Source organism: Hyla sarda, chromosome 5, assembly GCF_029499605.1.
Source record: "Hyla sarda isolate aHylSar1 chromosome 5, aHylSar1.hap1, whole genome shotgun sequence".
In the NCBI taxonomy this organism is placed as follows: domain Eukaryota; kingdom Metazoa; phylum Chordata; class Amphibia; order Anura; family Hylidae; genus Hyla; species Hyla sarda.
In genome coordinates this window covers 292,120,297-292,147,325 of record NC_079193.1, presented here as the reverse complement: position 1 = coordinate 292,147,325, position 27,029 = coordinate 292,120,297, and the positions used below count along the sequence as shown (strand labels likewise).

The following is a 27,029-nucleotide window of genomic DNA, read 5'->3' as shown; positions in this document are numbered from 1 at the left end:
CTATCCGGCAGCGCAGACTGCTTCAGCTGCCGCCGGATAGCCGTTTACGGTGCCCCGTGAGCTCCGGTGATGGTCACTTACCTGTCCTCAGGGCTCCGGTGCGTCCTCTTCGGGATCCCCTGCATCGTCGGCGCTCTCCATCGTCGTCATCACGTCGCTGCGCACGCCGTCCCGTCATCCAATAGGAGTGGCGTGCATAGCGACGTGATGGCGGCGACGGAGAGCGCGGGTGCCGGGGAAGCAGAGGCCTTGCCGGAGCATCAGGGACGCGGCGACAGCGATGGACGGCGACATCCCAGGCAGCGCTGACGAGCGGTGATGGTCCGGAGCGGCGGGGACAGGTGAGTATAACTTTGTCTAACAGTGGTCTACAACCTGCGGACCTCCAGTTGTTGCAAAACTACAACACCCAGCATGCCCGCACAGCCAACGGCTGTCCGGGCATGCTGGGTGTTGTAGTTTTGCAACATCTGGAGGTCCGCAGGTTGTAGACCACTGTCCTGTACTTTACATTGCACTGATCCCTCAACATGCGATGGTTTCAACAAACAATGGTCCGTTTGGAACAGATTACCATCGTATGTTGAGGGACCACTGTATTATAAAATATTACATCTATATAGCTTTTGCTAACAATACACCTGCTGATAACCTTACAAAGTAGAATATAACATAGTGAACAGAAAACACTATCTTAGGCTGGGTTCACATTACGTTTATACCCATACGGGACCGTATACAGATGGTGGAAGGTAAAATCGGGCACTTCTGTATCCCAGCCATATGCTGACTCCGGTCAGCTCATTTTTGCCCCATATGCGGTTTTCCCACCGGACCTAAAACATTAAGAAAGACAACGATTAAAGGTAAAAAAAGGAGAGCATATTCAACATCATATGTCATTTTTTTATTATATTTGAGCGTAAATAATAGATATAGAGGCTACTTTAAGAACTCAAAAAAAATTGCGGCATCATATTTGCAGATTACGGACAAAATGCCTATGAAAAAAAAAGATGCCAATCAATTTTATGCTGTGTGAACATACCCTAAAGGTAAATGATAGCAATAGGATAAAGCGGCATGAGTAATAGCGCAATCAGTTGACTCTAAAGGCCCCCATAAACTTAAGGGGGTAGTGCAGTGAAATATAACTTTATAACTTATCCCCTGTCCAAAGGATAGGGGATAAGTTATAGATCACAGGGGGTCCAATCGCTGGGACCCTCGCGATCTCCTGAACAGGGGCCCCAGCAGTCTGCAGGAAGCAGCCATTCCAACCCCCACCGGTAGCCGCAGCGGATATGCCCCCTCCATGTATCTCTATGGGATATATGGAGGGAGGCGTGTTAGCTGCCGCTCCGTTTGGGGGTCAGCATGCCCACTTCCAGCATACTGCTGGGGCCCCTGTTCAGGAGATCTATAACTTATCCCCTAGGCTTTGGATAGGGGATCATTTATATTTCACTACAGAACTCCTTTACGTCAAAAGTCGTCTGACCCTACCTATTTTGATGGGACCATCCAATTTTCTAACATCTATCTACAGATGATGTTTGGGGAGAGAAGGGTAAGACCAACCCTTTTGTTTTCTGTGAGATAAACCACCATCAGAGCTTTCTGTCAGCTGCTTACCTCAATATCAATCAATGATTGTTTGGATGGGCCAAATAGGTGGACAGGAGAGATAGACATCACCCAAACATTCATTCAGTCAAGGTGGAGACCTTATGTGAAATATTAAAGCTACAGCTGCTTCTTCCAGGGAAAAACAAATAAAAACCTACCAACAGAATAGGTCATCAATAGCTGACTGGCAGGGTGCCCTTTTAAGGGTATGTTTACACATGCCATATTTTGCTGCATATTTTCTGCTGCTGATATTGCTACCCATTGCTGTGGAAGGCCATGAAACATGCATTGGGGTTCTGGTGCTATGAATTAATGCTTTATTGGTGCTATAAGTAAGAGCTTTAAATAGTTTTAAATGCATTTGAGTTAAATTTTTTATGGATGTCGTAAGACTTTTTTTTTAATGATGTCTAAATAAAGTTTAGGTCTTTTATCTATTGGAGCTGGAAACATTTTCCATCCTTCTTGCATTCTATGCCTGGAATCGAGATGGGAGATTTGAAGTTATCCATGCTTCCAGCAACAAAAGTGCATTCTCCAAGAAATACCTGTCTACTGGCGGTGAGCTGACCTTTGCATTTATCATATAAGGTTTGACTTTACAATATAGAATGTGAGGTATTTGGACATGAGCTGACACTTTGGGGGATTTTACATTTATCTTGCAAATCCCCCCAAATTTTTTCTTAACTGTTTGTTACCATTTAAACAAGTGAGAAAGAAAGGGACGGCTACTCACTCAATTCCACGTTGTGTTTCTTCAAAATCAAGGGTGCTTAGGACTCACACAGGCACGTTCACAGCTGGAGCGACGTTTCGCCTTTGCACGCTTCTTCCGGCTCAAGTGAGCCGGAAGAAGCGTGCAAACGCGAAACATTGCTCCAGCTGTGAACGTGCCTGTGTGAGTCCTATGCACCCTTGATTTTGAATAAACACACATTGGAATTGAGTGAGTAGCCGTCCCTTTCTTTTCCACTTGTTTGGATATACATTAGCTCTGCTACTCTGGGACTTGAGCACCGCTCGTGTGGACTTCCTTGTAAGCTGCGGCAGCAGTGCATCATTGCTTAGGGGTTCTGTGTATACTCCAGTAAGGATTTATGGTGGTAGTGCCGACTTTATCTCAACCCATTGGTTTGTTACCATTTGCTGAAGTGTTATTTCTGGGATGTGTCAGTGTTTTAAAAGATCATTTCTACATCTGGAGCATGCTTATCCCCCTGGATAGGGAATAGTTAATGCTATTAGCCAATGGGAACTCGGGTTGGGCTATGTAAACCTGAGCTCTGCTGAACTCTGTGCTGGTTATTAGTTTTACCTTTGCTATGTCTGTTTGTCTAAGTTTTAGCCATAGTTGATTCCTGTCCAGCCCCGGTCATGACAGGAGCACTTTTTTTTTTTTTTTCCTAAATATATGGGATATGACACAGATACAGATTTAGCGCCCATCATCATACAGTAACTGCAAACAAGAATTTACATATATGACAAAATAATTCAAAATAAGTTTTCATGAATAAATGGTATCAGTCAGCTCAGGTTTTAGCTCTCCACCCCCAGGAAGCGTCTGTTACGCCGAGCGCTCCGGGTCCCCGCTCCTCCCCGGAGCGCTCGCTTCACTCTCCCCGCGGCAGCGCTCCGGTCACGTCCTCTGACCCGGGGCGCTGCGATTCCGCTGCCAGCCGGGATGCGATTCGCGATGCGGGTAGCGCCCGCTCGCGATGCGCACCCCGGCTCCCCTACCTGACTCGCTCTCCGTCTGTTCTGTCCCGGCGCGCGCGGCCCCGCTCCCTAGGGCGCGTGCGCGCCGGGTCTCTGCGATTTAAAGGGCCACTGCGCCGCTGATTGGCGCAGTGGTTCCAATTAGTGTGTTCACCTGTGCACTTCCCTATATCACCTCACTTCCCCTGCACTCCCTTGCCGGATCTTGTTGCCTTAGTGCCAGTGAAAGCGTTCCTTGTGTGTTCCTTGCCTGTGTTTCCAGACCTTCTGCCGTTGCCCCTGACTACGATCCTTGCTGCCTGCCCCGACCTTCTGCTACGTCCGACCTTGCTTTTGCCTACTCCCTTGTACCGCGCCTATCTTCAGCAGCCAGAGAGGTGAGCCGTTGCTAGTGGATACGACCTGGTCACTACCGCCGCAGCAAGACCATCCCGCTTTGCGGCAGGCTCTGGTGAAAACCAGTAGTGGCTTAGAACCGGTCCACTAGCACGGTCCACGCCAATCCCTCTCTGGCACAGAGGATCCACTACCTGCCAGCCGGCATCGTGACAGTAGATCCGGCCATGGATCCCGCTGAAGTTCCTCTGCCAGTTGTCGCTGACCTCACCACGGTGGTCGCCCAGCAGTCACAACAGATAGCGCAACAAGGCCAACAGCTGTCTCAACTGACCGTTATGCTACAACAGTTACTACCACAGCTTCAGCAGTCATCTCCTCCGCCAGCTCCTGCACCTCCTCCGCAGCGAGTGGCCGCTCCTGGGATACGCTTATCCTTGCCGGATAAATTTGATGGGGACTCTAAGTTTTGCCGTGGCTTTCTTTCCCAATGTTCCCTGCATCTGGAGATGATGTCGGACCTGTTTCCCACTGAAAGGTCTAAGGTGGCTTTCGTAGTCAGCCTTCTGTCCGGAAAAGCCCTGTCATGGGCCACACCGCTCTGGGACCGCAATGACCCCGTCACTGCCTCTGTACACTCCTTCTTCTCGGAAATCCGAAGTGTCTTTGAGGAACCTGCCCGAGCCTCTTCTGCTGAGACTGCCCTGTTGAACCTGGTCCAGGGTAATTCTTCCGTTGGCGAGTATGCCGTACAATTCCGTACTCTTGCTTCAGAATTGTCCTGGAATAATGAGGCCCTCTGCGCGACCTTCAAAAAAGGCCTATCCAGCAACATTAAAGATGTTCTGGCCGCACGAGAAATTCCTGCTAATCTACATGAACTTATTCACCTAGCCACTCGCATTGACATGCGTTTTTCCGAAAGGCGTCAGGAACTCCGCCAAGATATGGACTCTGTTCGCACGAGGCGTTTCTTCTCCTCGGCTCCTCTCTCCTCTGGTCCCCTGCAATCTGTTCCTGTGCCTCCCGCCGTGGAGGCTATGCAGGTCGACCGGTCTCGCCTGACACCTCAAGAGAGGACACGACGCCGTATGGAGAACCTCTGCCTGTACTGTGCTAGTACCGAACACTTCCTGAGAGATTGTCCTATCCGTCCTCCCCGCCTGGAAAGACGTACGCTGACTCCGCACAAAGGTGAGACAGTCCTTGATGTCTACTCTGCTTCTCCACGTCTTACTGTGCCTGTGCGGATGTCTGCCTCTGCCTTCTCCTTCTCTACAGTGGCCTTCTTGGACTCTGGATCTGCAGGAAATTTTATTTTGGCCTCTCTCGTCAACAGGTTCAACATCCCGGTGACCAGTCTCGCCAGACCCCTCTACATCAATTGTGTAAATAATGAAAGATTGGACTGTACCATACGTTTCCGCACGGAGCCCCTTCTTATGAGCATCGGATCTCATCATGAGAGGATTGAACTTTTGGTCCTCCCCAATTGCACCTCGGAAATTCTCCTTGGACTTCCCTGGCTTCAACTTCATTCCCCTACCCTGGATTGGTCCACTGGGGAGATCAAGAGTTGGGGGTCCTCTTGTTCCAAGAACTGTCTAAAACCGGTTCCCAGTAACCCTTGCCGTAACTCTGTGGTTCCTCCAGTAACCGGTCTCCCTAAGGCCTATATGGACTTCGCGGATGTTTTCTGCAAAAAACAAGCTGAGACTCTACCTCCTCACAGGCCTTATGATTGCCCTATCGACCTCCTCCCGGGCACTACTCCACCCCGGGGCAGAATTTATCCTCTCTCTGCCCCAGAGACTCTTGCCATGTCCGAATACGTCCAGGAGAATCTAAAAAAGGGCTTTATCCGTAAATCCTCCTCTCCTGCCGGAGCCGGATTTTTCTTTGTGTCCAAAAAAGATGGCTCCCTACGTCCTTGCATTGACTACCGCGGTCTTAATAAAATCACGGTTAAGAACCGCTACCCCTTACCCCTCATCTCTGAACTCTTTGATCGCCTCCAAGGTGCCCACATCTTCACTAAATTGGACTTAAGAGGCGCCTATAACCTCATCCGCATCAGAGAGGGGGACGAGTGGAAAACGGCATTTAACACCAGAGATGGACACTTTGAGTATCTGGTCATGCCCTTTGGACTGTGCAACGCCCCTGCCGTCTTCCAAGACTTTGTCAATGAAATTTTTCGTGATCTGTTATACTCCTGTGTTGTTGTATATCTGGACGATATCCTAATTTTTTCTGCCAATCTAGAAGAACACCGCCAGCATGTCCGTATGGTTCTTCAGAGACTTCGTGACAACCAACTCTATGCCAAAATTGAGAAATGTCTGTTTGAATGCCAATCTCTTCCTTTTCTAGGATATTTGGTCTCTGGCCAGGGACTACAGATGGATCCAGACAAACTCTCTGCCGTCTTAGATTGGCCACGCCCCTCCGGACTCCGTGCTATCCAACGCTTTTTGGGGTTCGCCAATTATTACAGGCAATTTATTCCACATTTTTCTACCGTTGTGGCTCCTATCGTGGCTTTAACCAAAAAAAATGCTGATCCCAAGTCCTGGCCTCCTCAAGCAGAAGACGCCTTTAAACGACTCAAGTCTGCCTTTTCTTCGGCTCCCGTCCTCTCCAGACCTGACCCTTCCAAACCCTTCCTATTGGAGGTTGATGCCTCCTCAGTGGGAGCTGGAGCTGTTCTTCTACAAAAAAATTCTTCCGGGCATGCTGTCGCTTGTGGTTTTTTCTCTAGGACCTTCTCTCCAGCGGAGAGGAACTACTCCATCGGGGATCGAGAGCTTCTAGCCATTAAATTAGCACTTGAGGAATGGAGGCATCTGCTGGAGGGATCAAGTTCTCCTGTTATTATCTACACCGACCACAAGAACCTCTCCTACCTCCAGTCTGCCCAACGGCTGAATCCTCGCCAGGCCCGGTGGTCTCTGTTCTTTGCCCGATTTAATTTTGAGATTCACTTTCGTCCTGCCGATAAGAACATTAGGGCCGATGCTCTCTCTCGTTCCTCGGATGCCTCAGAAGTTGAACTCTCTCCGCAACACATCATTCCACCTGACTGCCTGATCTCCACTTCTCCTGCCTCCATCAGGCAGACTCCTCCAGGAAAGACCTTTGTTTCTCCTCGCCAACGCCTCGGAATCCTCAAATGGGGTCACTCCTCCCATCTCGCAGGTCATGCGGGTATCAAGAAATCTGTGCAACTCATCTCCTGCTTCTATTGGTGGCCAACTCTGGAGACGGATGTTGTGGACTTTGTGCGAGCCTGCACTATCTGTGCCCGGGATAAGACTCCTCGCCAGAAGCCCGCTGGTTTTCTTCATCCTCTGCCTGTCCCCGAACAGCCTTGGTCTCTGATTGGTATGGATTTTATTACTGATTTACCCCCTTCCCGTGGCAACACTGTTATTTGGGTGGTCGTTGATCGATTCTCCAAAATGGCACATTTCATCCCTCTTCCTGGTCTTCCTTCTGCGCCTCAGTTGGCTAAACAATTTTTTGTACACATTTTTCGTCTTCACGGGTTGCCTACGCAGATTGTCTCGGATAGAGGCGTCCAATTCGTGTCTAAATTCTGGAGGGCTCTCTGTAAACAACTCAAGATTAAATTAAATTTTTCTTCTGCATATCATCCCCAGTCCAATGGACAAGTAGAAAGGATTAACCAGATCTTGGGTGATTATTTGCGACATTTTGTTTCCTCCCGCCAGGATGACTGGGCAGATCTCCTCCCATGGGCCGAATTCTCGTATAACTTCAGGGTCTCTGAGTCTTCCTCCAAATCCCCATTTTTCGTGGTGTACGGCCGTCACCCTCTTCCCCCCCTCCCTACTCCCTTGCCCTCTGGTCTGCCCGCTGTGGATGAAATTTCTCGTGACCTTTCCATCATATGGAGAGAGACCCAAAATTCTCTCTTACAGGCTTCATCACGCATGAAGAAGTTCGCGGATAAGAAAAGAAGAGCTCCCCCCGTTTTTTCCCCTGGAGACAAGGTATGGCTCTCCGCTAAATATGTCCGCTTCCGTGTCCCTAGCTACAAGTTGGGACCACGCTATCTTGGTCCTTTCAAAATTTTGTGTCAAATTAATCCTGTCTCTTATAAACTTCTTCTTCCTCCCTCTCTTCGTATCCCTAATGCCTTTCACGTCTCTCTTCTCAAACCACTCATCCTCAACCGTTTTTCTCCCAAATCTGTTCCTCCCACTCCTGTTTCCGGCTCCTCGGACATCTTCTCGGTCAAAGAAATTTTAGCTGCCAAAAAGGTCAGAGGGAAAAATTTTTTTTTAGTGGACTGGGAGGGTTGTGGTCCTGAAGAGAGATCCTGGGAACCTGAGGACAACATCCTAGACAAAAGTCTGCTCCTCAGGTTCTCAGGCTCTAAGAAGAGGGGGAGACCCAAGGGGGGGGGTACTGTTACGCCGAGCGCTCCGGGTCCCCGCTCCTCCCCGGAGCGCTCGCTTCACTCTCCCCGCGGCAGCGCTCCGGTCACGTCCTCTGACCCGGGGCGCTGCGATTCCGCTGCCAGCCGGGATGCGATTCGCGATGCGGGTAGCGCCCGCTCGCGATGCGCACCCCGGCTCCCCTACCTGACTCGCTCTCCGTCTGTTCTGTCCCGGCGCGCGCGGCCCCGCTCCCTAGGGCGCGCGCGTGCCGGGTCTCTGCGATTTAAAGGGCCACTGCGCCGCTGATTGGCGCAGTGGTTCCAATTAGTGTGTTCACCTGTGCACTTCCCTATATCACCTCACTTCCCCTGCACTCCCTTGCCGGATCTTGTTGCCTTAGTGCCAGTGAAAGCGTTCCTTGTGTGTTCCTTGCCTGTGTTTCCAGACCTTCTGCCGTTGCCCCTGACTACGATCCTTGCTGCCTGCCCCGACCTTCTGCTACGTCCGACCTTGGTTTTGCCTACTCCCTTGTACCGCGCCTATCTTCAGCAGCCAGAGAGGTGAGCCGTTGCTAGTGGATACGACCTGGTCACTACCGCCGCAGCAAGACCATCCCGCTTTGCGGCAGGCTCTGGTGAAAACCAGTAGTGGCTTAGAACCGGTCCACTAGCACGGTCCACGCCAATCCCTCTCTGGCACAGAGGATCCACTACCTGCCAGCCGGCATCGTGACAGCGTCTCTGGTTCAAATGTAATAGATGTATCTATGTTTTTTAATGTAAAATGTTCATTTAGGAGCCCCCCCCCCTTGCCCCCACCATCGTGTAGAGGAAGCAGCATACCACGAGGACAATGCTACTCCCCCATCTGCTCCGTCCGGTCTCCCCCCTCCCATCGTGTGAAGCCTTTTGAACAAACAAGTCTGCGAAACTGTTCAGGAAAGGCATAGTAGAGGGGTGGGAACTTATGTTAATTACAGAGGTGATATAGCCAAGTGAAGGACTGAATAAAGGCAGAGATGCATTTGAAACTGACATGGCTCTGTTTGATTTACTTCGCTATACTTCGGTATATAAATTCTGTATACGGATTTGGCCGGGAGTAAGATAGCTACAAGAACACTGATAAAATCTACATCACAAAAACCTGTAAATCTATCTGTGCTGGGGAAATGCTATAAGGTGCAGAGCTCATACAAAACTTTAGAGCAGTAGTCTTCAACCTGCGGACCTCCAGATGTTGCAAAACTACAACTCCCAGCATGCCCGGACAGCCAACGGCTGTCCGGGCATGCTGGGAGTTGTAGTTTTGCAACATCTGGTGGTCCGCAGGTTGAAGACCACTGCTATAGAGACTGACAGACACAGCTGTACCCTTTTAAAATCCTTGTTTCTTCATGTCAGGTTTGAGAATTCTGCAGCACATTATCGGGGATATATCTTATTATAAGATCATATTTTTTTCTATCAAATGTGAATTTCTTTTGATCTTCTTAGTGAAGCCAAACTATATCCTTCACCAGAAACGTCTTACAGATGCTGAAAGCCCCACATCTTACGCTTTTCTCAGCTCATTTACGGCGACACATTCTCAAAAGCAGATCCGAACTCCAGTAATATTTCAACCAAGCTTATTACAAACACATTTTACACCCATAAAAAAGAAAGGGAATGCATTTTGTTCTCTTTCCCCTTTCAAGCAGGCACTTATTCTGAGTAGACTAGATATTATATCATGTGAAAGAGGATTTATAGTTCTGTAGTTGGACATCAAGAAAGCAGATAGCGATGCATAATTCCTATATACACATTCAGTAGACACTTCCGCACAGTATGTGATATACATTTGGTTTGCATGCTATATTAATGTGATATACACACATGGGGGAGATTTATCAAAACCTGTCCAGAGGAAAAAGTTGCTGAGTTGCCCATAGCAACCAATCAGATCGCTTCTTTCATTTTCAACAAGACCTCTGCAAAATGAAAGAAGCGATCTGATTGGTTGCTATGGGCAACTGGGCAACTTTTCCTTGGCACAGGTTTTGATAAATCTCCCCTATAGTCATCTGCACATCAGGGGTTTTCGCTTTTCCCTTCCAGCAACGGGGCACCGGGTTTGAATGAGACAATATACACAGTACATGGAGTCTGTATGTCCTTCTCGTGTGTGTTTGGGTTTTATCATACACTTCAAAAACATATTCATAGGGTTGTGTGTCACACAGAACAAAGTATATCCGCACTCACCACCGAGTTCGGCTGTCAGAGCTCCTAAGTAGAGTATTCCATCGGACCGAAGCAGCAGAGACGTTGTTAGCGCTCAGAGGCTATAACCGGTTATTTCGCGCATTTGTGCTTCATCCGGCCTCCTCCGGTTATTTCGCGCATTCGTGCTTCATCTGGCCTCCTCCGGTTATTTCGCGCATTCGTGCTTCATCCGGCCTCCTCCCGTTATTTCGCGCATTCGCGCTTCATCCGGCCTCCTTCAAGGCCGGATGAAGCGCGAATGCGCGAAATAACCGGTTATAGCCTCTGAGCTCTAACAACGTCTCTGCTGCTTCGGTCCGATGGAATACTCTACTTAGGAGCTCTGACAGCCGAACTCGGTGGTGAGTGCGGATATACTTTGTTCTATTTGACACACATTGTATACTGGTCTATTTTTCATTTTTATCCTAGCACCACCGCCTGGGCATATCCTCAAGTTTGGTCCCGCTGAGCTATACCCGTTTAGCTTGCACTATTAACCCCTGAGGCTTTTTAGGCACCTGGTGCCTTCCTACACTCCTGTCTACACACATATTCATAGGGTTAACTTGTTTGTTATGAAAGTGGCTTTAGAGTGTTTGACGTTGGGACATTGACAGCTTCATGTAGGATGGACACTGATATGAGCTGCTATAATCTGTGTTCAGCACAGTGGAATATGTTTTCACTATATATGTAAAGGCAAATAAATCTATGTACTTAAAAGATCCATAAAGTATTTAGAAAGTTTTTTATGCATATATATTAAAAAACACTGTTGATTTTTTTGGGTTGGGATGTCAACAAGTCACTCTGCATTGCAAAGGATATATAGCTACAATGCTATGGCAGCAGATGAAAGAAAGCCTAGCTACATCTCTGGCTAATGTCAACAGAACAATAAAATTAAAGGGGTAGTCAAGTGCTGAAAAACATATCCCTATCCTAAGGATAGGGGATACGTTTCAGATCACGGGGGGGTCCGACCACTGGGGCCCCCCGCGATCTCTTATACAGGGCCCCGGCTCGCTGGCCAGATAGCGGGTGTTGACCACCGCACGAGGCAGCGGCTGACATGCCCCCTCAATACAGCGCTATGGCAGAGCTGGAGATTGCTGAAGGCAGTGCTCCGGCTCTGCCATAAAGTTGTATTGAGGGGGCGTGTCAGCCGCCACTTCATGCTGTGGTCAACACGCCCCCTTCCTGTGGGCTGCCGGGGCCCCGTACAGGAGATCACGGGAGGCCCCATCGGTCGGACCCCCCGCGATCTGAAACTTATCCCCTATTCTTAGGATAGGGGATAAGTTTTTCAGTACTGGATATCTCCTTTAAAGGAGAACCCCAGAGTACAAAAATTGTCCTCCATACTGCCAGCAGTAATAAAATAAATAGATACATACCTTCCTTCGCTCCCCTGGTGCCTCTGGTTACCGGCTTCGGTCTCCGCCTCGATCCTCTTCCTGGTTGCCGGTGGTCGACGAGTTATACTGCACTGAGCCAATCACCGGCTACAGCGAAGTCCCAACTCGGCCGGTGATAGGCTGAGCGGCAGTGTGAGAACGCTTCAAGACACACAATTCTTCACTACACCGGCACCTGCTGCCAGGATTGAAAACGTTACACTGCCGCTCAGCCTATCGCCGGCCGAGTCAGGACTAGGCTGAGCGCAGTATGACTTGCCGACCACCGGCAACCAGGAAAAGGATCGTGGTGGAGACCGGAGACGGTTACCAGAGGCACCAGGGGAGCGAAGGAAGATATGTATCTATTTATTTTTTTACTGCCGGCAGTATGGAGGACAATTTTTGTATTCTGGAGTTCTCCTTTAACTTCATATTATTGTACATATATACAAATAATTCTATGAATTTTTTAACAGATTTCAGGCATTTATTTTTAAAGCCATATTCTTATATAGACATAAATATCTAGATGTGATGATGATGATGATGATGATGATAGAGAATTAGAATAATGCTCCTTTGTAACAGCTGTAAAACAATATAGGAAATTCCTAATGCAAACAGAACTTTACAAAATGATTTTAACATTTAGTTTATTTAATCTAATGCAAACACACATCCATATTATACACTTCACCAGCTTCATCGGTGCCTGAAGAAGGTGTCTGGCGCCCTCTAGAGGACAGCTGTTAAAGAGCCTACAGATCGTATTGCAACTTTGGGTTCCACTGTTAGTTACATTGGTTTGTACTGTTAGTTAGACAAATCCTTAAACCATAATATTTAATTTACACCAGATACCAGATTACCAGAGTATATATATATATATATATATATATATATATATATATATATATATATATATATATGTATATATATATGTATATATATATATATATATATATATATATATATATATATATATATACAGCTGCTTGTATTGAACTATACATGGATTACTTGTTATTTTTTCTTTATTTGTGAGTTTATAATAACTTCTATAAGTCAATGTGATACTGTATATGGCAGTATTTTCCAACCGGTGTGCCTCCAGTTGTAGTTTAGCAACAGCTGGAGGCACGCCGGTTGGAAAATACTGCCTTTGGCTGTCTGGGCATGCTGGGAGTTGTAGTTTTGCAACAGCTGGAGGCACGCTGGTTGGGAAACACTGGTATATGGAGTCATTAAGTATTCATCAGGCATTTGATACATTTATTTAAAAAAAAAGGGGGATCAATAGCAGAATAAGTCCCTAAGTACCAGCTGCTTGTATTGAACTATTCATGTATAACTTGTTATTTTTTCTTTATTTGTGAGTTTATAATAACTTCTATAAGTCGATGTGATACTGTATATGGCAGTATTTTCCAACCGGTGTGCCTCCAGCTGTTGCTAAACTACAACTCCCAGCATGCCCGAACAGCCTTTGGCTGTCCGGGCATGCTGGGAGTTGTAGTTTTGCAACAGCTGGAGGCACACTGGTTGGTAAACACTGGTATATGGAGTGATTAAGTATTCATCAGGTGTTTAATACATTTATTTAAAAAAACGTGTATCAATAGCAGGACAAGTGCCTAAGTACCACTAATGTGGAGTCTTCCTCCCCCAGAAGTGCTGATGGGGATCATGACTGTGCTGGATTATAATAAGCTTTGGGACACTGAGTAAGAAACGTAGCAGTTGCGTCAGATGGAGCCTACAGGCTATTGGGGGAAGCTCCCTGCTCCTTTTTTTTTTTAGTAATTATAAAGTAGCCCAGCTGTGGGATTTTACTGACAAGCCTCCAAGCACACACAAGTCCTTGTAAGGAACTGAGAGCTGGGGAGACTACTGTCATTCTCTCACTGGCTCACTACAAGAGGGGACTGCAAGACTTGCTGCTGACAGACAGTAACCTGGGCTACTCCTCTCCATCTCTGCTTCTATCAGCCACTAGAAACCTCTTCTGCTTCTCTCTATACTTTGCTCTCAGTCGGTTTCTTGCAAGAGCAGTGGATCATCTGAGAGGCTGCCATGCAAGTAAGTATCTTACTACTTAAGGCTTCTAGTCTGTATCAGTGTTTCCCAACCAGGGTGCCTCCAGCTGTTGCAAAACGACAACTCCCAGCATGCTAGGACAGCCGAAGGCTGTCCTAGCATGCTGGGAGTTGTCGTTTTGCAACAGCTGGAGACACCCTAGTTGGGAAACCCCGCTGTAGATAGTTTAGGATACTTGTAGACTGTTTACTGAAAGTATATATTGTACTGTGTTGCACTTTACTAGAGTGTGATATGTCTTCCGCCTAGTTCTTTAATGATCTACTAAATACAAGTTAGTAGTATTGTATTGTATTATTTATTGATTATTGTCTACTTTTTTTTTTTTTTTTGTTACAGTCAATGGCGCTGGTTACTAGATATTACTGTTTAGTCCTGGCTATAACTACGTATCTTGCTGTGGCAATCCATGGAGACTGCAGCAAGGACTGCGCTACTTGTGCTTTTCATATGGGACAGGGCACTGAAATCAACTCCTTGGTAAGTTTCCACCTAAATAAACTGTGTACACGGATACTTCATTGCAACCTCATTGTCATAGTGTTCCTTTTAATTAACTCTTTGGGAAAAAAAACTATAAAAATCACGTTAAAACGGACACTATGGTAACTTGTGCTCAGGTAGCAGTCCAGCACCTCGGACAGCAGCATTGATCATGTCCAGGTCAAAGTCACATTGAGTAGGGAAACAACTCATGATTTGATGGCATATTGCTTGGATATAGCATTACTTTATGATCATGAGATCCCCGCAGGGTCCGCAGAGTAGATTTTAAGGAATGCATGTATGGGGGCGCAGGCAAAAATAGTGTTAAATAAGCTCTGTAGCCCCTTCATTCCCAGGATCAGTGAAGGTTCTAGAGGTCAGACCCATTCATTTTATAAAGTGATCATGTTTTTGTATATGATTTACATATTAATAAATGCAGTCAGTTTCATCTATTTAATGATACGTATGTACAGTTACATCATTTTCTGTCAGTGGGGGATTACAATCTACCATGATAACCTTATGAGCCATAAAGCACTGTAAAAACATTGTAAAAATGTACTCGCCTCTCAGGTTCTCCAGAAGGCAGATCACTTTGTTCTTTTTTTTTTTGTTGTTTTTTTTTTTAGTTTTATCCAAAAATCTGAAGTAATTGAAAGACTTGCATAGATGTATGTTTGATTCTTTAGTTTGTACCTGATGTAGTTTAAATTGTACAGGAAAAACATTTTCATTAGTAGTGATTATATTATTATTATTAGTGATTGAATAAAGAGTGCTGGATTCTACTAAATAGAAAATAGTATAAGATAAGTCTAATTTAAGCAAATAACAGCTTTTTAAACTTGACAGAAATACATTCAGCAAGGTTCACTTCAACTTTATTCAGAGTCGAGGAGAATTGTACGTAAAGAAACGGAATAAATTGTAACGATAAATTGTATCTAAATGAATGTACAAATGAATGTATTGAAGAAGATGATGACAGATAGATAGATAGATAGATATGATATATATATATATATATATATATATATATATATATATATAATAGCAGTGATGAATATTTTCATTATTTTATTTGTAATATTTTCAATGGAAAATATAACCAAACTAAATAATAGTCTATGTTACTATTCATGATTAATCCATACACTTATCCTAGTTCTAGCTGACTGGTTAAGTGGAAAAAGAGAACTTCCCAGACCCTTTCAGCAATCATTAGATGTAGTAACGGTAGGATTAAACCTCCCCTGCCATTCATTTGTTTTTGAATGGTTGAAAAAAACAGTGATGTGTAATGAAAGTAGAGATAGAATTGTGTGTATGTGTCTGTAGAGAAATATGTATTCAATTACTTCAGATGGGCGGTCAAGAGGGTGGCAATCAATGAAAAAAATGTATATATATATGTGTGTGTGTGTGTGTAAGAGTGTTACATTATAACCATGTACTGATGTAGCAGAATTGAATTTGTTATTTAACTCTACAGTATAAGTCTTCAATTTAAGATACTACAATAAATTTACCAGCAAAACTACAGTACATCCTGTGATTACATTAATCACATGACAAATTCAGCTCTGCTACATACTCAGTTCTTTATCATCTGTAATAAATAATGATGTAATATAATACAATTAGCATTTCAGGATCACTCTGATTATGAAATGTTTCAATAACCCTTCCCTTCATCCTCACATTTGTTTATGTTACTATGTTCCCATTATTGCTCTTCCTATATGAGTTCTGGACAGGGCGCACCAGATCCTTCTGTTTATTACTTTAGATGGGCAGAGTTGCCCCGTGGCATATTATAAATGTGTTGTCCCTGATAACAGTTCCCTTTTCTGTTCGGCTTTGCTCAGTTGATAATGATCTGACAGAAATACAGATCAGAAGGTAATGTATGAGAGATTTTTCCTATGGACGTAAGCACAGTGTACAATCTTATTATTCAATGAAAAGACAGTACAGTTTAATGAAATAATGATGTTTGTTATCATCATTAACAATGACCATGGGAAACAAACAATAGATCCTTAGATGACTAAATGACACATTCAGCTCTGCTACATTTGCATCTTATAGATTGTCTTCTCAGTATCAAACTTTAGTGTCTATAATTATTCTTTTCTAATGAGCCGGCAGTGTAATCTGCCTTAACAATACATTAACCCCTATGGTATCACATGCCTGGTTAATGCACCTTTGAATACTAATGATCACTTATTTTAAGCTTCTGGATTGGAACATCAGCCTGGGTGCTTTATTTCACTGGGTGCTTTATTTCATTCACATAATGCAGTTTACATCCATTTGCCAGATGTGTTTTTTACACAGTATTATATCAAGCTCATTAATAGACACGATGCCTAGAAGACCTATTGTAAATGATGTCAAGTACAGTGATCCCTCAACTTACAATGGCCTCAACATACAATAGTTTCAACATACAATGGTCTTTTCTGGACCATCGTAAGTTGAAACCAGACTCAACATACAATATGTACAGACAGTCAAGATCTGTGATACCTGTCAATGGCTGGAAGAACCGACCAATCAAAATGGGCATTCACTGGTAAAACCCCTGTATTACTGAAGCATATGCACTGACTGGTGTCTGATAGTGCCCCCTACAGTACAGGAAGGTATTACATGTTCTGTACTCTTTACCTGTATTACTGAAGTGCATGCACTGACTGGTGTGTGACAGTGCCCCCTACAGTACAGGGAGGTATTACATGTTCTGTACTCTTTACCTGTATTACTGAAGTGCATGCACTGACTGGTGTCTGGTAGTGCCCCGTACAGTACAGGGAGGTATGTTCTATACTCTTTACCTGTACCAGAGTTAGCTGCTCCTTTGGACACCAGGGGAGGGCGACTCCATTACTTTATTAGGACATTGTGTGTACTGTACAGGACCCTGAAGAAGCTCCTGTCCTCTACATAGACCAGTGTTTCCCAAGCAGGGTGCCCCAAGCTGTTGCAAAATTACAACTCCCAGCATGCCCGGACAGCCAACGGCTGTCCGGGCATGCTGGGAGTTGTAGTTTTGCAACAGCTGGAGGCTCCCTGCTTGGGAAACACTGACATAGACAGTGATTTACAGCTCCCAGCAGATCTTTCTTACTTTTATATGTAAGGATTTGCTTTATCTATATTAGTTATCTACTTATTTTTCTTTAATCCTCACTTTTTCCCATTTTTGGATGACATTTTGGTGCCTTTAGAACCAATTACCAGGTTTCCATAGAGTTATGGTCTCAACATACAATGGTTTCAACATACAATGGTCGTCCCAGAACCAATTAATATTGTAACTTGAGAGACCACTGTATTAAAAGAATGGAGCAATTCAGTCACATGTCTGGACAGAGCATGATATGTACAATTAATGCTTAACCCCTGTAAATCAGAACTGTAAGATCCATTTATACCATAAAAACTGGGTTTAAAAACAACGCAGCAGGTGTATTAGCTAAAGCAAAGGCAAACCTTCATTATAAAGGGGCACTCTAACACCTGGAATCCAGTAGATATGGAAAATAATCCAGACCCCACCATGTTGTCTTTTAAAATGTCTTAATGCTAGAAGGTAGACGAATCCTTTGAAGGGAACTTGTCATCAGATTTTACCATATATGATGCGTGTACAATCTTCTTTCTCACCATCTCTCGGAGACGTTTCTTCCAGCAGGGATGGTGGTGAGGATGTACAATTTCAAAGTGTCCCACGCCTGCCCTGTAAGCAGTCCCCTTGGCGGAGAGCTATACTCACCTAGTTTCATCTTCCCCGCTGTAGTCATTCCCCATCAGCGTGATTGACAGCCTGGGCACGGCAGCATCATTGCTCTGCTCCATCTGCTTACGGAGGAGGTGAGTAGGGCTGTCAATCACACTGAGGAGGTGTGATTACAGCTGAAGAAGACGGGACTAGGTGAGTATAGCTCCCCGCCCAGGGGATTACTTACGGGGCTGGCAGGGCACACTTTTAAACTGTACATCCTCACCATCCCTGCCAGCAGGAACGTCTCTCGGAGATGGTAAGGAAGAACATTTACCATATATAAAACGGTACCACATGTTATATAAGTAAAATCTGATGACAGGTTCCCTTTAAATGATCAATCACTGAAAAAATGATACACTGTGATTATTACATCTTTGCCTTTACCATTCTATATTCTTAACCCCTTAACGACGCAAGACGTAAATGTACATCCTGGTGAAGTGGTACTTAACACATCGGGGCGTCAATTTACATCCTGTACATGACCGCGAGCACTGGACCGATGCTCGGGTCATACGTGGCAGATCCTGGCTGCTATCACACTGATGTGTGCCATTAACCCCTCAGATGCTGTGATCAATACAGATCACAGCATCTGCAGCAGTACAGTCACTAAAATGGATGATCGGATCACCCACAGCACTTGTGCGGAGATCCAATCATCCAGCATGGTTGGCAGACGGAGGTCCCCTCACATGCCTCCGGCCGTCTCCAGGGGTTTTCTGCTCTGGTTTGAGATCGAGCAGACCAGAGCAGAAGATGACTGATAACACTGATCAGTGCTATGCCCTATGCATAGCACTGAACGGTATTAGCAGTCCCTATGGGGACTATTAAAGTGTAAAAATAAAGTATTAATTTTTTTGTTTGAAAAATCACACCCCCCCCCCAAAAAAAAAATAAAATGTAAATTGTCCCTTTTCCCATTTTAGCCCCAAAAGTGTAAAAAAATTAAATTAATAAACATATTTGGTATCACCACGTGTGTAAATATCTGAATTATTAAAATATAATGTTAATGATCCCGTACGGTGAATGGCGTAAATGTAAAAAAAAAAAAATTTTTAAAAAGGGCAAAGTTGCTTATTTTTTGTAATCTTTTATTTTAAAAAATTGATAAAAATTTATTAAAAGATTTATATATGCAAATGTGGTATCAATAAAAAGTACAGATCACAGCGCAAAAAATGAGCCCTCATACCACCGCTTATACGAAAAAATGAAAGTTATAGGTCAGCAAAATAGAGGGATTTTAAATGTACTAATTTGGTTAAGAAGTTTGCGATTTTTTTAAAGTAGTACAAGAATAGAAAAGTATGTAATCATGGGTATCATTTTAATCGTATTGATCCACAGAATAAAGAAAACATGTATTTTTTTTACTATAAATTGTACAGCGTGAAAACAAAACCTTTCAAACTTTGCTAAATTGCTGTTTTCTTTAAAATTTCCCCACACAAATAGTATTTTTTTTTTGTTGCGCCATACATTTTATGGTAAAATGAGTGAAGTCATTACAAAGGACAACTGGTCGCGCAAAAAACAAGCCCTCATACTAGTCTGTGGATGAAAATATAAAAGAGTTATGATTTATAGAAGGCGAGGAGGAAAAAACGAAAACGTAAAAATTCAATTTGCTGAGTCCTTAAGGCCAAAATGGGGGAAAAAAATCATAATTTACCAATCTACAGCACAAAGTAGTATAACTTTATTTAATCTAAAAATAGGGCTAGCTAGCAGAATGGATAGACAGACAGATACATAGATAACTAGATTATGTACCACTGTTTACTATATATACAAATAATATTTTCTATTTATTTTTTCATTTATTTTGGTTCTGCATTTCGAGTGTATTTTTGTAAATAACATTCACATTTGTGTCTTTCATTGCCCTGAGTTGCTATGCTGCTACTGTATCCATCAACAGATGTTTCATATCCCAGAGCTATGAAAAATTACTCATGTTATGTCTAATTGAAGGAAACATCATCTGAAACATTACGAAAAGTAGGAAAAGCCATACCTAAAACATATAGTGATATACAGACATAGACTTGAGTAGGGAACTTTACATTTGCAAAATGCAGAGGGATGAAAATGTAAATTTTTCAAAATGAAACAGCATCACTTCAGCAAGGGAGGAACTGGGGAGGAGCATGTTCCTTGGCTGTTTGGTGTAGCAGATGGAGGGCGTCACCACTGGCACCAGTAGCAAGAGGTAAATGAGCTGTATTGAATTAGAAGTAAGGGGTTTGAATTTTTATGTTTTAGAAACAGTGCCACCCCTTAGTCCATGGGCTGTGTCTGGTAATGCGGCTCATCACCAATAAAGCGAATAGAGCTAGGCTGTTTTTCATATTCTCAGGGGGGGGGAAACAGCAATTTTTGATAATATTTTTTTTTTACTCTTTTGCAACAATTTTGGCTAAAGACCATCTTTCCACATTGAAAAGCAGGTTTGTCATCTAGCAGCAGTACCAGGGCAGGGTAGACATACTGCCACTGAATAACAACACTGATGAATGTCAGTATACAGGGATCTGTAAATGTTACATTGTGGGGTTGGGTCCCTGCTTAGATTTATCCCAGAATTCACGCAAGAATAATATGAGAACTGTACAATTAGAATAAACAAACATTGTCTGAATAAGTTGCCTTAAGTAGCAGCAAAAGAATAGGGACAACTTCAGGTCTGAGATATAAATGTGCCTTGATAGGTTGTCAAGTCCCATCTTCTTTATAGCAGATGCTGAATGCACATCCAGCTGCAAAGCAGCATGGGAATAAATTAGAAGGTGATAAAATAACACATTTAGGTTTGAAAGGTTCCTTTATATCAACTATGCTGCTTACATGCTACATACTATTTACATTGATATTGCTCACTGTGATACGTCATCAATGAATAGGACAAACCATAATAAAAATAAAAAGAATTCATCATTTAAGCCAAAACCTATTACTGGTTTGAACTGCCATTTTCCTTTCCCTGGAGCCTATGCATAGTAGTATGGATGGATACACATTGTCTAGCATTTTCTCAATAAGAGCTCAGGGCACTGCTTAGTGCTACTTATACACCTTTTACTATACCAATAGATTCATGCCCATTCATCATCACTTAGGTAAGCCTGCAGTAGGCATACCCTAGGGGGTACATGCTACAGCCTGAGGGTGATCACTGGCAGGGAAACAATAATAATCTTAGACTGCCCTAGTACATGGCAATGTTTCTTGCTGGCTGATATGACACTAACATGTAAGCCAGCGTGCTTACAAATTATCCAGTGAACCTGCCCAGCTCAAGAGTCCATTCTCCTCCTACACTGTGCCTGCCCTGCTTGCTGCCGCTGTTCTGCTGTGTGTATACCATCACCACCATCATGGGGGTCTAGGGATTGTAAATGGGGGTGTCTGATCTTGTGTCTGTATGTGCAGAGGGATCTGTATATACAAAGGGGACTATTCTGGGGTCTGTTTTTTGTAGTGGGTCTGATCTGGGTTCTGTCATTTTTAGGAGGTCTGTATGTACAGGAGAGGTTTTATATACAAGGGAGGGACTTGTCTAGATTCTGTAAACAGGGGGATCTGGAATTGGGTCTGCATACAGAGGGGTATAAAGGGGGAATCTGGCTTGGGTACTTCAGTGCTTCCCTATGACAAACCCTAATAATGTATAAGAAAATCTATCAGGGTTACGACAGGAAGAACATAACTATTTGCTTTACTATTCTTTCTGTTAACTTTGAAGGAACTTCTAACAAAGGCTCCAGAAAGTGGCATACAGCTGTGTGGGCATAGACTTATACCTAATTTAGGTTGGGAGTTCTTAGTAGTAAATTTTTTTCACTTAGCTTGAGAAGATTGAGAAAGAATGATCTAGCCTAACTAGAAATATATACCAACATCCTGAACCTATGTTTCAAGTATTGCTTTTTGGCCTTTTCAGTCTTCTATGTTTAGTTAGAGAATATTTACTCCCAGAGACATAGAAGTTTGACATGACATATAGGGGCTGTGCACCAGGGGGTGAGCGCAAGTGACTCTTCCTTGGTAACAGTATTTTGGTTCTTGGCCAGAACAGTGGATTGAACCATGTTCTGAAAGAAGTGATGAAGTTCTTTACAGTCAAACACAATGCTCACTGCTGCCACATCTGGCCATGTCAGGAACTGTCCAGGAGAGATTTGCTATGAAGATTTGATCGTGCTCTGGGCAGTTCCTGGACAGAGGTGGCAGCAGAGAGCATTGTGCCTGATTGAGAAGACTACACAACTTCCTCTGGAGCACAGCAGCTTATAAGCCCTGAAAGGCTTCAGATTTTTAAAGGGGTATTCCAAATACATCTTATCCCCTATCCAAAGGATAAGATGTCTGATAGTGAGGGGGCCCTCGCGATCTCCGTGCAGCACCCACATTCCATGCAGAGCTGCTGATCCAGTCTTGGAAACCTCTGTGTTTCCAGGACTGGATATGCGACGTGACGTGACATGGTGTGATGTCACGGGGGGGGGGGGTTGCCGTGACGTCATACAGAGGTTTCCATGTGGGTGCCACATGGAGATCGCAGGGGGTCCCTCCTTTGGATAGGGGATAAGATGTATTTGACCAGAATACCCCTTTAAATTAAAGTCATTTTACAAATCTGTATAACTTTCTGGCACCAGTTTATCAGATTTTTTTTTCCAGAGTACTTTTATTTATACTGGCAATTGCCCTTATGCAGTTTGCTGTGTGAGCTCTATTTTCTATCTCTACTTGTAAGCAAATGATTTCCCCCTGCAGACTGCCATGTGTCTGCTCTCTGGTCTCTCTTCAGCTTCTGTGAGCTGTCATCTAAGGTTTCTATTCCCTTGTCTACTTTCCTTGCTGTGATCTCTAACATTGAGAATGTGTCTTTGGCCTTTAACTGTGTACTACCGTTGCGAAGACAAGATTGTGCACATAATATTCTTTCTAGTATATTGCAGTTCTTTCAAGATCAAATCTTTGGAATAGTTCTAGAGTTGGCACTCTATATATTTTTAACTATAACTATATTTCACTTCTGCATAGTGTTGCATGTGTGTTTCTATTTCTACTGTTGAAAGAGACAGCTCTAAGTTGTTCTATGAGTAGGTTTCGGGACACTGATAAAGGCTTTTATTGAAAACTGATCACATTATTGGTGAATTGTACTACTATCGCTATACAGACATTACATTCTCACATACCCCTACACACTCCATGTGTACATTTGTGTTCTCCAGCTCATCCCTATAAAACATAAACATATCCTAAGTCTCTTATCTCAGATGGTTATGATTGTTTTGATATCTACAAGCCCCAGTAGGGTGTCCCATTGTTGTTATGGGGCTCTATTTCCTCGGTGTACCTAGAGTTTGATTTTACTATATCTATTAATGCTCAGTAAATGTCTGAACAGATTTTTTATTGAAATTATATGTTCATAAACAGCTCCAAAACAACTCTATTTAATAAAGGACCTATTTATTCCTTGCATATATTTGTATCTGTAATGATCTATTAATATATATTAATACTAGGTTTATTCATTCTTTGTATCTCTGGACGGTTATTAGCCCATAAGCCAACCGATAGTTTACGTCTCTGTTCATTCTGAGCCTTCTTGTAATATGTAATAGCTCTGTAATGTTAATTCTAAAAGATGAATGATCACTTAATTTCCAAAACAGGATAATTAGAGAACAAATTTGCTTCAGGCTTATTCAATTCTTCAAAAAGCATATGAAAAAGATATGTCAGAATGCATTTCGGAATGGCAAATGAAAGTGTTTTATGGGACATGAGCTCAGAGTTCAAACTTTTTGAATTAATAAATGTTTCATCAAAGAAAAGACTTACTGAAAAAAGATAATGCAGTAAATGTATCAAGAAAAGGGGATTTTAAAATAGAATAGATAAAAGGGTTGTACAAGATTAGGTGATCATGAACGTTGTCTTCCATTGGACAATACTACATCTGTCCACAGGTTGTGTAGTATTAAAACTTACCCCATTCACATCAATAGAGCTTAGCCACAATACTAGACCCAACCCATAGTGGTGCAAAACTAGTTCAAAGAAAAGTCTCCCATAAGAAATAAGACCTGGAATCCCGATATCCTCTAACAGGAAAGAAAAGCAAAAATCAGCCTACCACTGTTCACAATGGTCCAGATTTATGGGGGGAGAAAAATTATAGTGATTGTTCCACAACAACCAATCACAGCGAGTTCTGGTAAAGTGAAAGCTGCGCTGTGATTGGTTGTTGTGGGAAAATCACTCAATTTTTTCTCTCTCACAGTTTGATAAATCTGCCGTATGTAGTCTGAAATACGAGAGGCACGTTGGGTCAATGCCAAACAAGACACTAGCAAACTGAAGCCTCCTCCAGCTTTAGGTAGAAATAATATGTTTAAATTGAAGGAACGCATTATTCACACCCTGTAAAAATAGGCCATCTTCATAAAATAAAAAGCAAAATACAACTCTGACACATTTTGAAATGTGAGAATCAATTCTTAATCATGGTACCAGTCTGGTATGATGATGAATTAATTCTTACAGTTCAAAACATGTCAAGGTTTCATTTTTAAAATTAGGCTATTTTTAAGACATTAATTCGTTTTTTAAATAAATAAATAAAAACTCCCTGGAGATGGAAGACACTACCATTTGCCATTTTCTAACAGTGCACTGTAATATGCCCAATTCACATACCATTTTTCATTAATCATTAATGAAAAAGACCAACCTAAATCTACTGATCTACTACAAGCGCACGATGCAGGACATGCGAGCTTAACCAATCACTGGCCACAGCAATGTGTCAGCTAATTATCAGTAAGCAGGCAGGTCTATGGCTGGGCTATAGGTCTATGGCAGAACTGCTTTAGTATATGCCAGAATACCTATTTAAAGGTATCTTGACATATACTGGCAATGGACCCTCCAAACATAATGTAAATAGGGCCCTAAATCGGTAACCTTTGTGAGAGAACAGAACTATTCAGCTGTAAGTCTTTGAAGCCAATTGAAAAGAGAACTAATAGTAGATCCTGGCGAATCAATTTGGCCACCACTGGTGTAGACAGTGTTACTGTTTGTGTTTTAGATAACTTCAATAAAAGTACTTGTAAAATTACTTTCTTTTATTAAACTACTTGTTCCTCTTGTTTCAGGCTTGCACGTTAGAATGTGAGGGAAAGCTGCCAATGGCCAAAGCATGGGGCACCTGCAAAGAGCATCTGCAAACTGCAAAAGATGACTCTCAAGAGGCAGAGAAAGAACAGGGCATTGACAGCCATTTACTTGCTAAAAAGTATGGAGGTTTCATGAAAAGATATGGCGGCTTTATGAAAAAGAAAATGGATGAGCTGTACCACATGGAACCAGAAGATGAATCCAATGGTGGAGAAATCCTTGCAAAGAAATATGGAGGTTTCATGAAGAAAGAGTATGATAGTGACACTTCAGACCTCCTGAGGGAGCTTCTGAGCACCGGTGGGGATCCCGAGTCTAGTCTCTACCATGACAACAATAGTGAGACACCAGGAGAAATCAACAAAAGATATGGGGGCTTCATGAGAGATTACAGAAGAAGCTCAGACATAGAAGATGAAGGAAGAGAAATGCAGAAGCGATATGGAGGCTTTATGAGAAGAGTAGGCAGGCCAGAATGGTGGCAAGACTACCAGAAAAGAAATGGAGGTTTCATGAGGCGCTTTGCAGATTCTGCTCTTCCTTCAGATGAAGATGGTGAAAGCTATTCCAAAGAAATCCCAGAAATGGATAAGAGATATGGAGGATTTATGAGGTTTTAACTCCCCTTATCCAATTATTGAAAAAGACTGCCTCATTGACCATATTTTATTGTAATGTGTTGCCTGCACTGTACAGTTTTTTACTGTCTTAGTTAACACTGCAACTTGTAATCTGTTACACCAGGCTCTGTGTTCTTTATAACTCAACAACAGAATCAGTTTGTCACACTTAAGTTTATACTGTAGGTATTACGCTGAGAATATTTTTGTTACTGTATTTTTTCTTTTAAACAGAATACATCTACCAATGCTTACTGTATATAAATAAATTATTCATCTTATCTGCACAGTTTATGGCTTGTCTTTTTTTATCTCTACAGGTTATGAGACAGTTTGACAACTAGGGTTACTCTTGGTATCTGGCAGCAACAACAAATGTTGTCAGTTTTAAATAGGGAAGGCAAAGTCATTTCTGTCCACTGAAAGGGGTACTCCACTGCCCCAGCATTCAGAACAGGTTGGGTGCGGACTATGGGGGGGTCATGACATCATGGCCACGCCCCTTGTGATGTCATGTCATGCCCCCTCAATGCAAGTCTATGGTGGCTTCGCCCCCTCCCGTAAACTTGCATTGAGGGGCGTGGCCGTGACGTCACAACCCCCCTCAGCCGCACCCAGCCTTTGGAACAAAATGTTCCAAATGCTGGGGCAGTGGAGTACCCCTTTAAAGATGCTTGGCTTAGATACTACAAATACTCGCCACTGTTTAGAGGGTTAGCGTGGAAGGTTCCCAAAGAGATTTCTGAGAGTATACATTTTTCCCTATGGAAATTAAGGTTTGGAATTACTAGATTATAATCACATTTTGTTCTAAAGCTGCATTTACCCATAGAAATTTTTCAAACCCCTGATGGCCCACTTTCCATCATTACTATGATCATATACACTAATTAGCTATAATATTAACCCCTTTAAGGACGCATCCTATTTTGGCCTTAAGGAGCTTGCCAATTTTAGTGTTTTTGTTTTTTCTTCCTTGCTTTTTAAGAGACATAACTCTTTTTTTTTGCCATTTGAGGGCTTGCTATTTGCATGACCAATTGTATTTTGTAATGATATCTTTTAATTTT

General features: G+C 43.2%; 1 protein-coding gene and 1 long non-coding RNA gene across 2 annotated transcripts in view; one reads left to right on the top strand and one right to left on the bottom strand.

Moving 5' to 3' along the window:
- Positions 1–710: 710 nt before the first annotated feature.
- The window catches only part of LOC130274092 (uncharacterized), a 99,679-nt gene continuing 73,360 nt past the window's right edge, over positions 711–27,029 (bottom strand). The window contains exon 2 of the long non-coding RNA XR_008844238.1: positions 711–836. This is a non-coding gene — a long non-coding RNA (uncharacterized LOC130274092). The remainder of the gene's footprint in view (positions 837–27,029) is intronic.
- PENK (proenkephalin) lies at positions 10,138–26,248 on the top strand. Its single transcript, XM_056521975.1, has 4 exons — positions 10,138–10,248; positions 13,418–13,827; positions 14,185–14,325; positions 25,318–26,248. Exons 2-4 carry the CDS (start codon positions 13,822–13,824, stop codon positions 25,957–25,959), a joined length of 789 nt encoding a protein of 262 aa, XP_056377950.1. The 5' UTR covers positions 10,138–10,248; positions 13,418–13,821; the 3' UTR covers positions 25,960–26,248.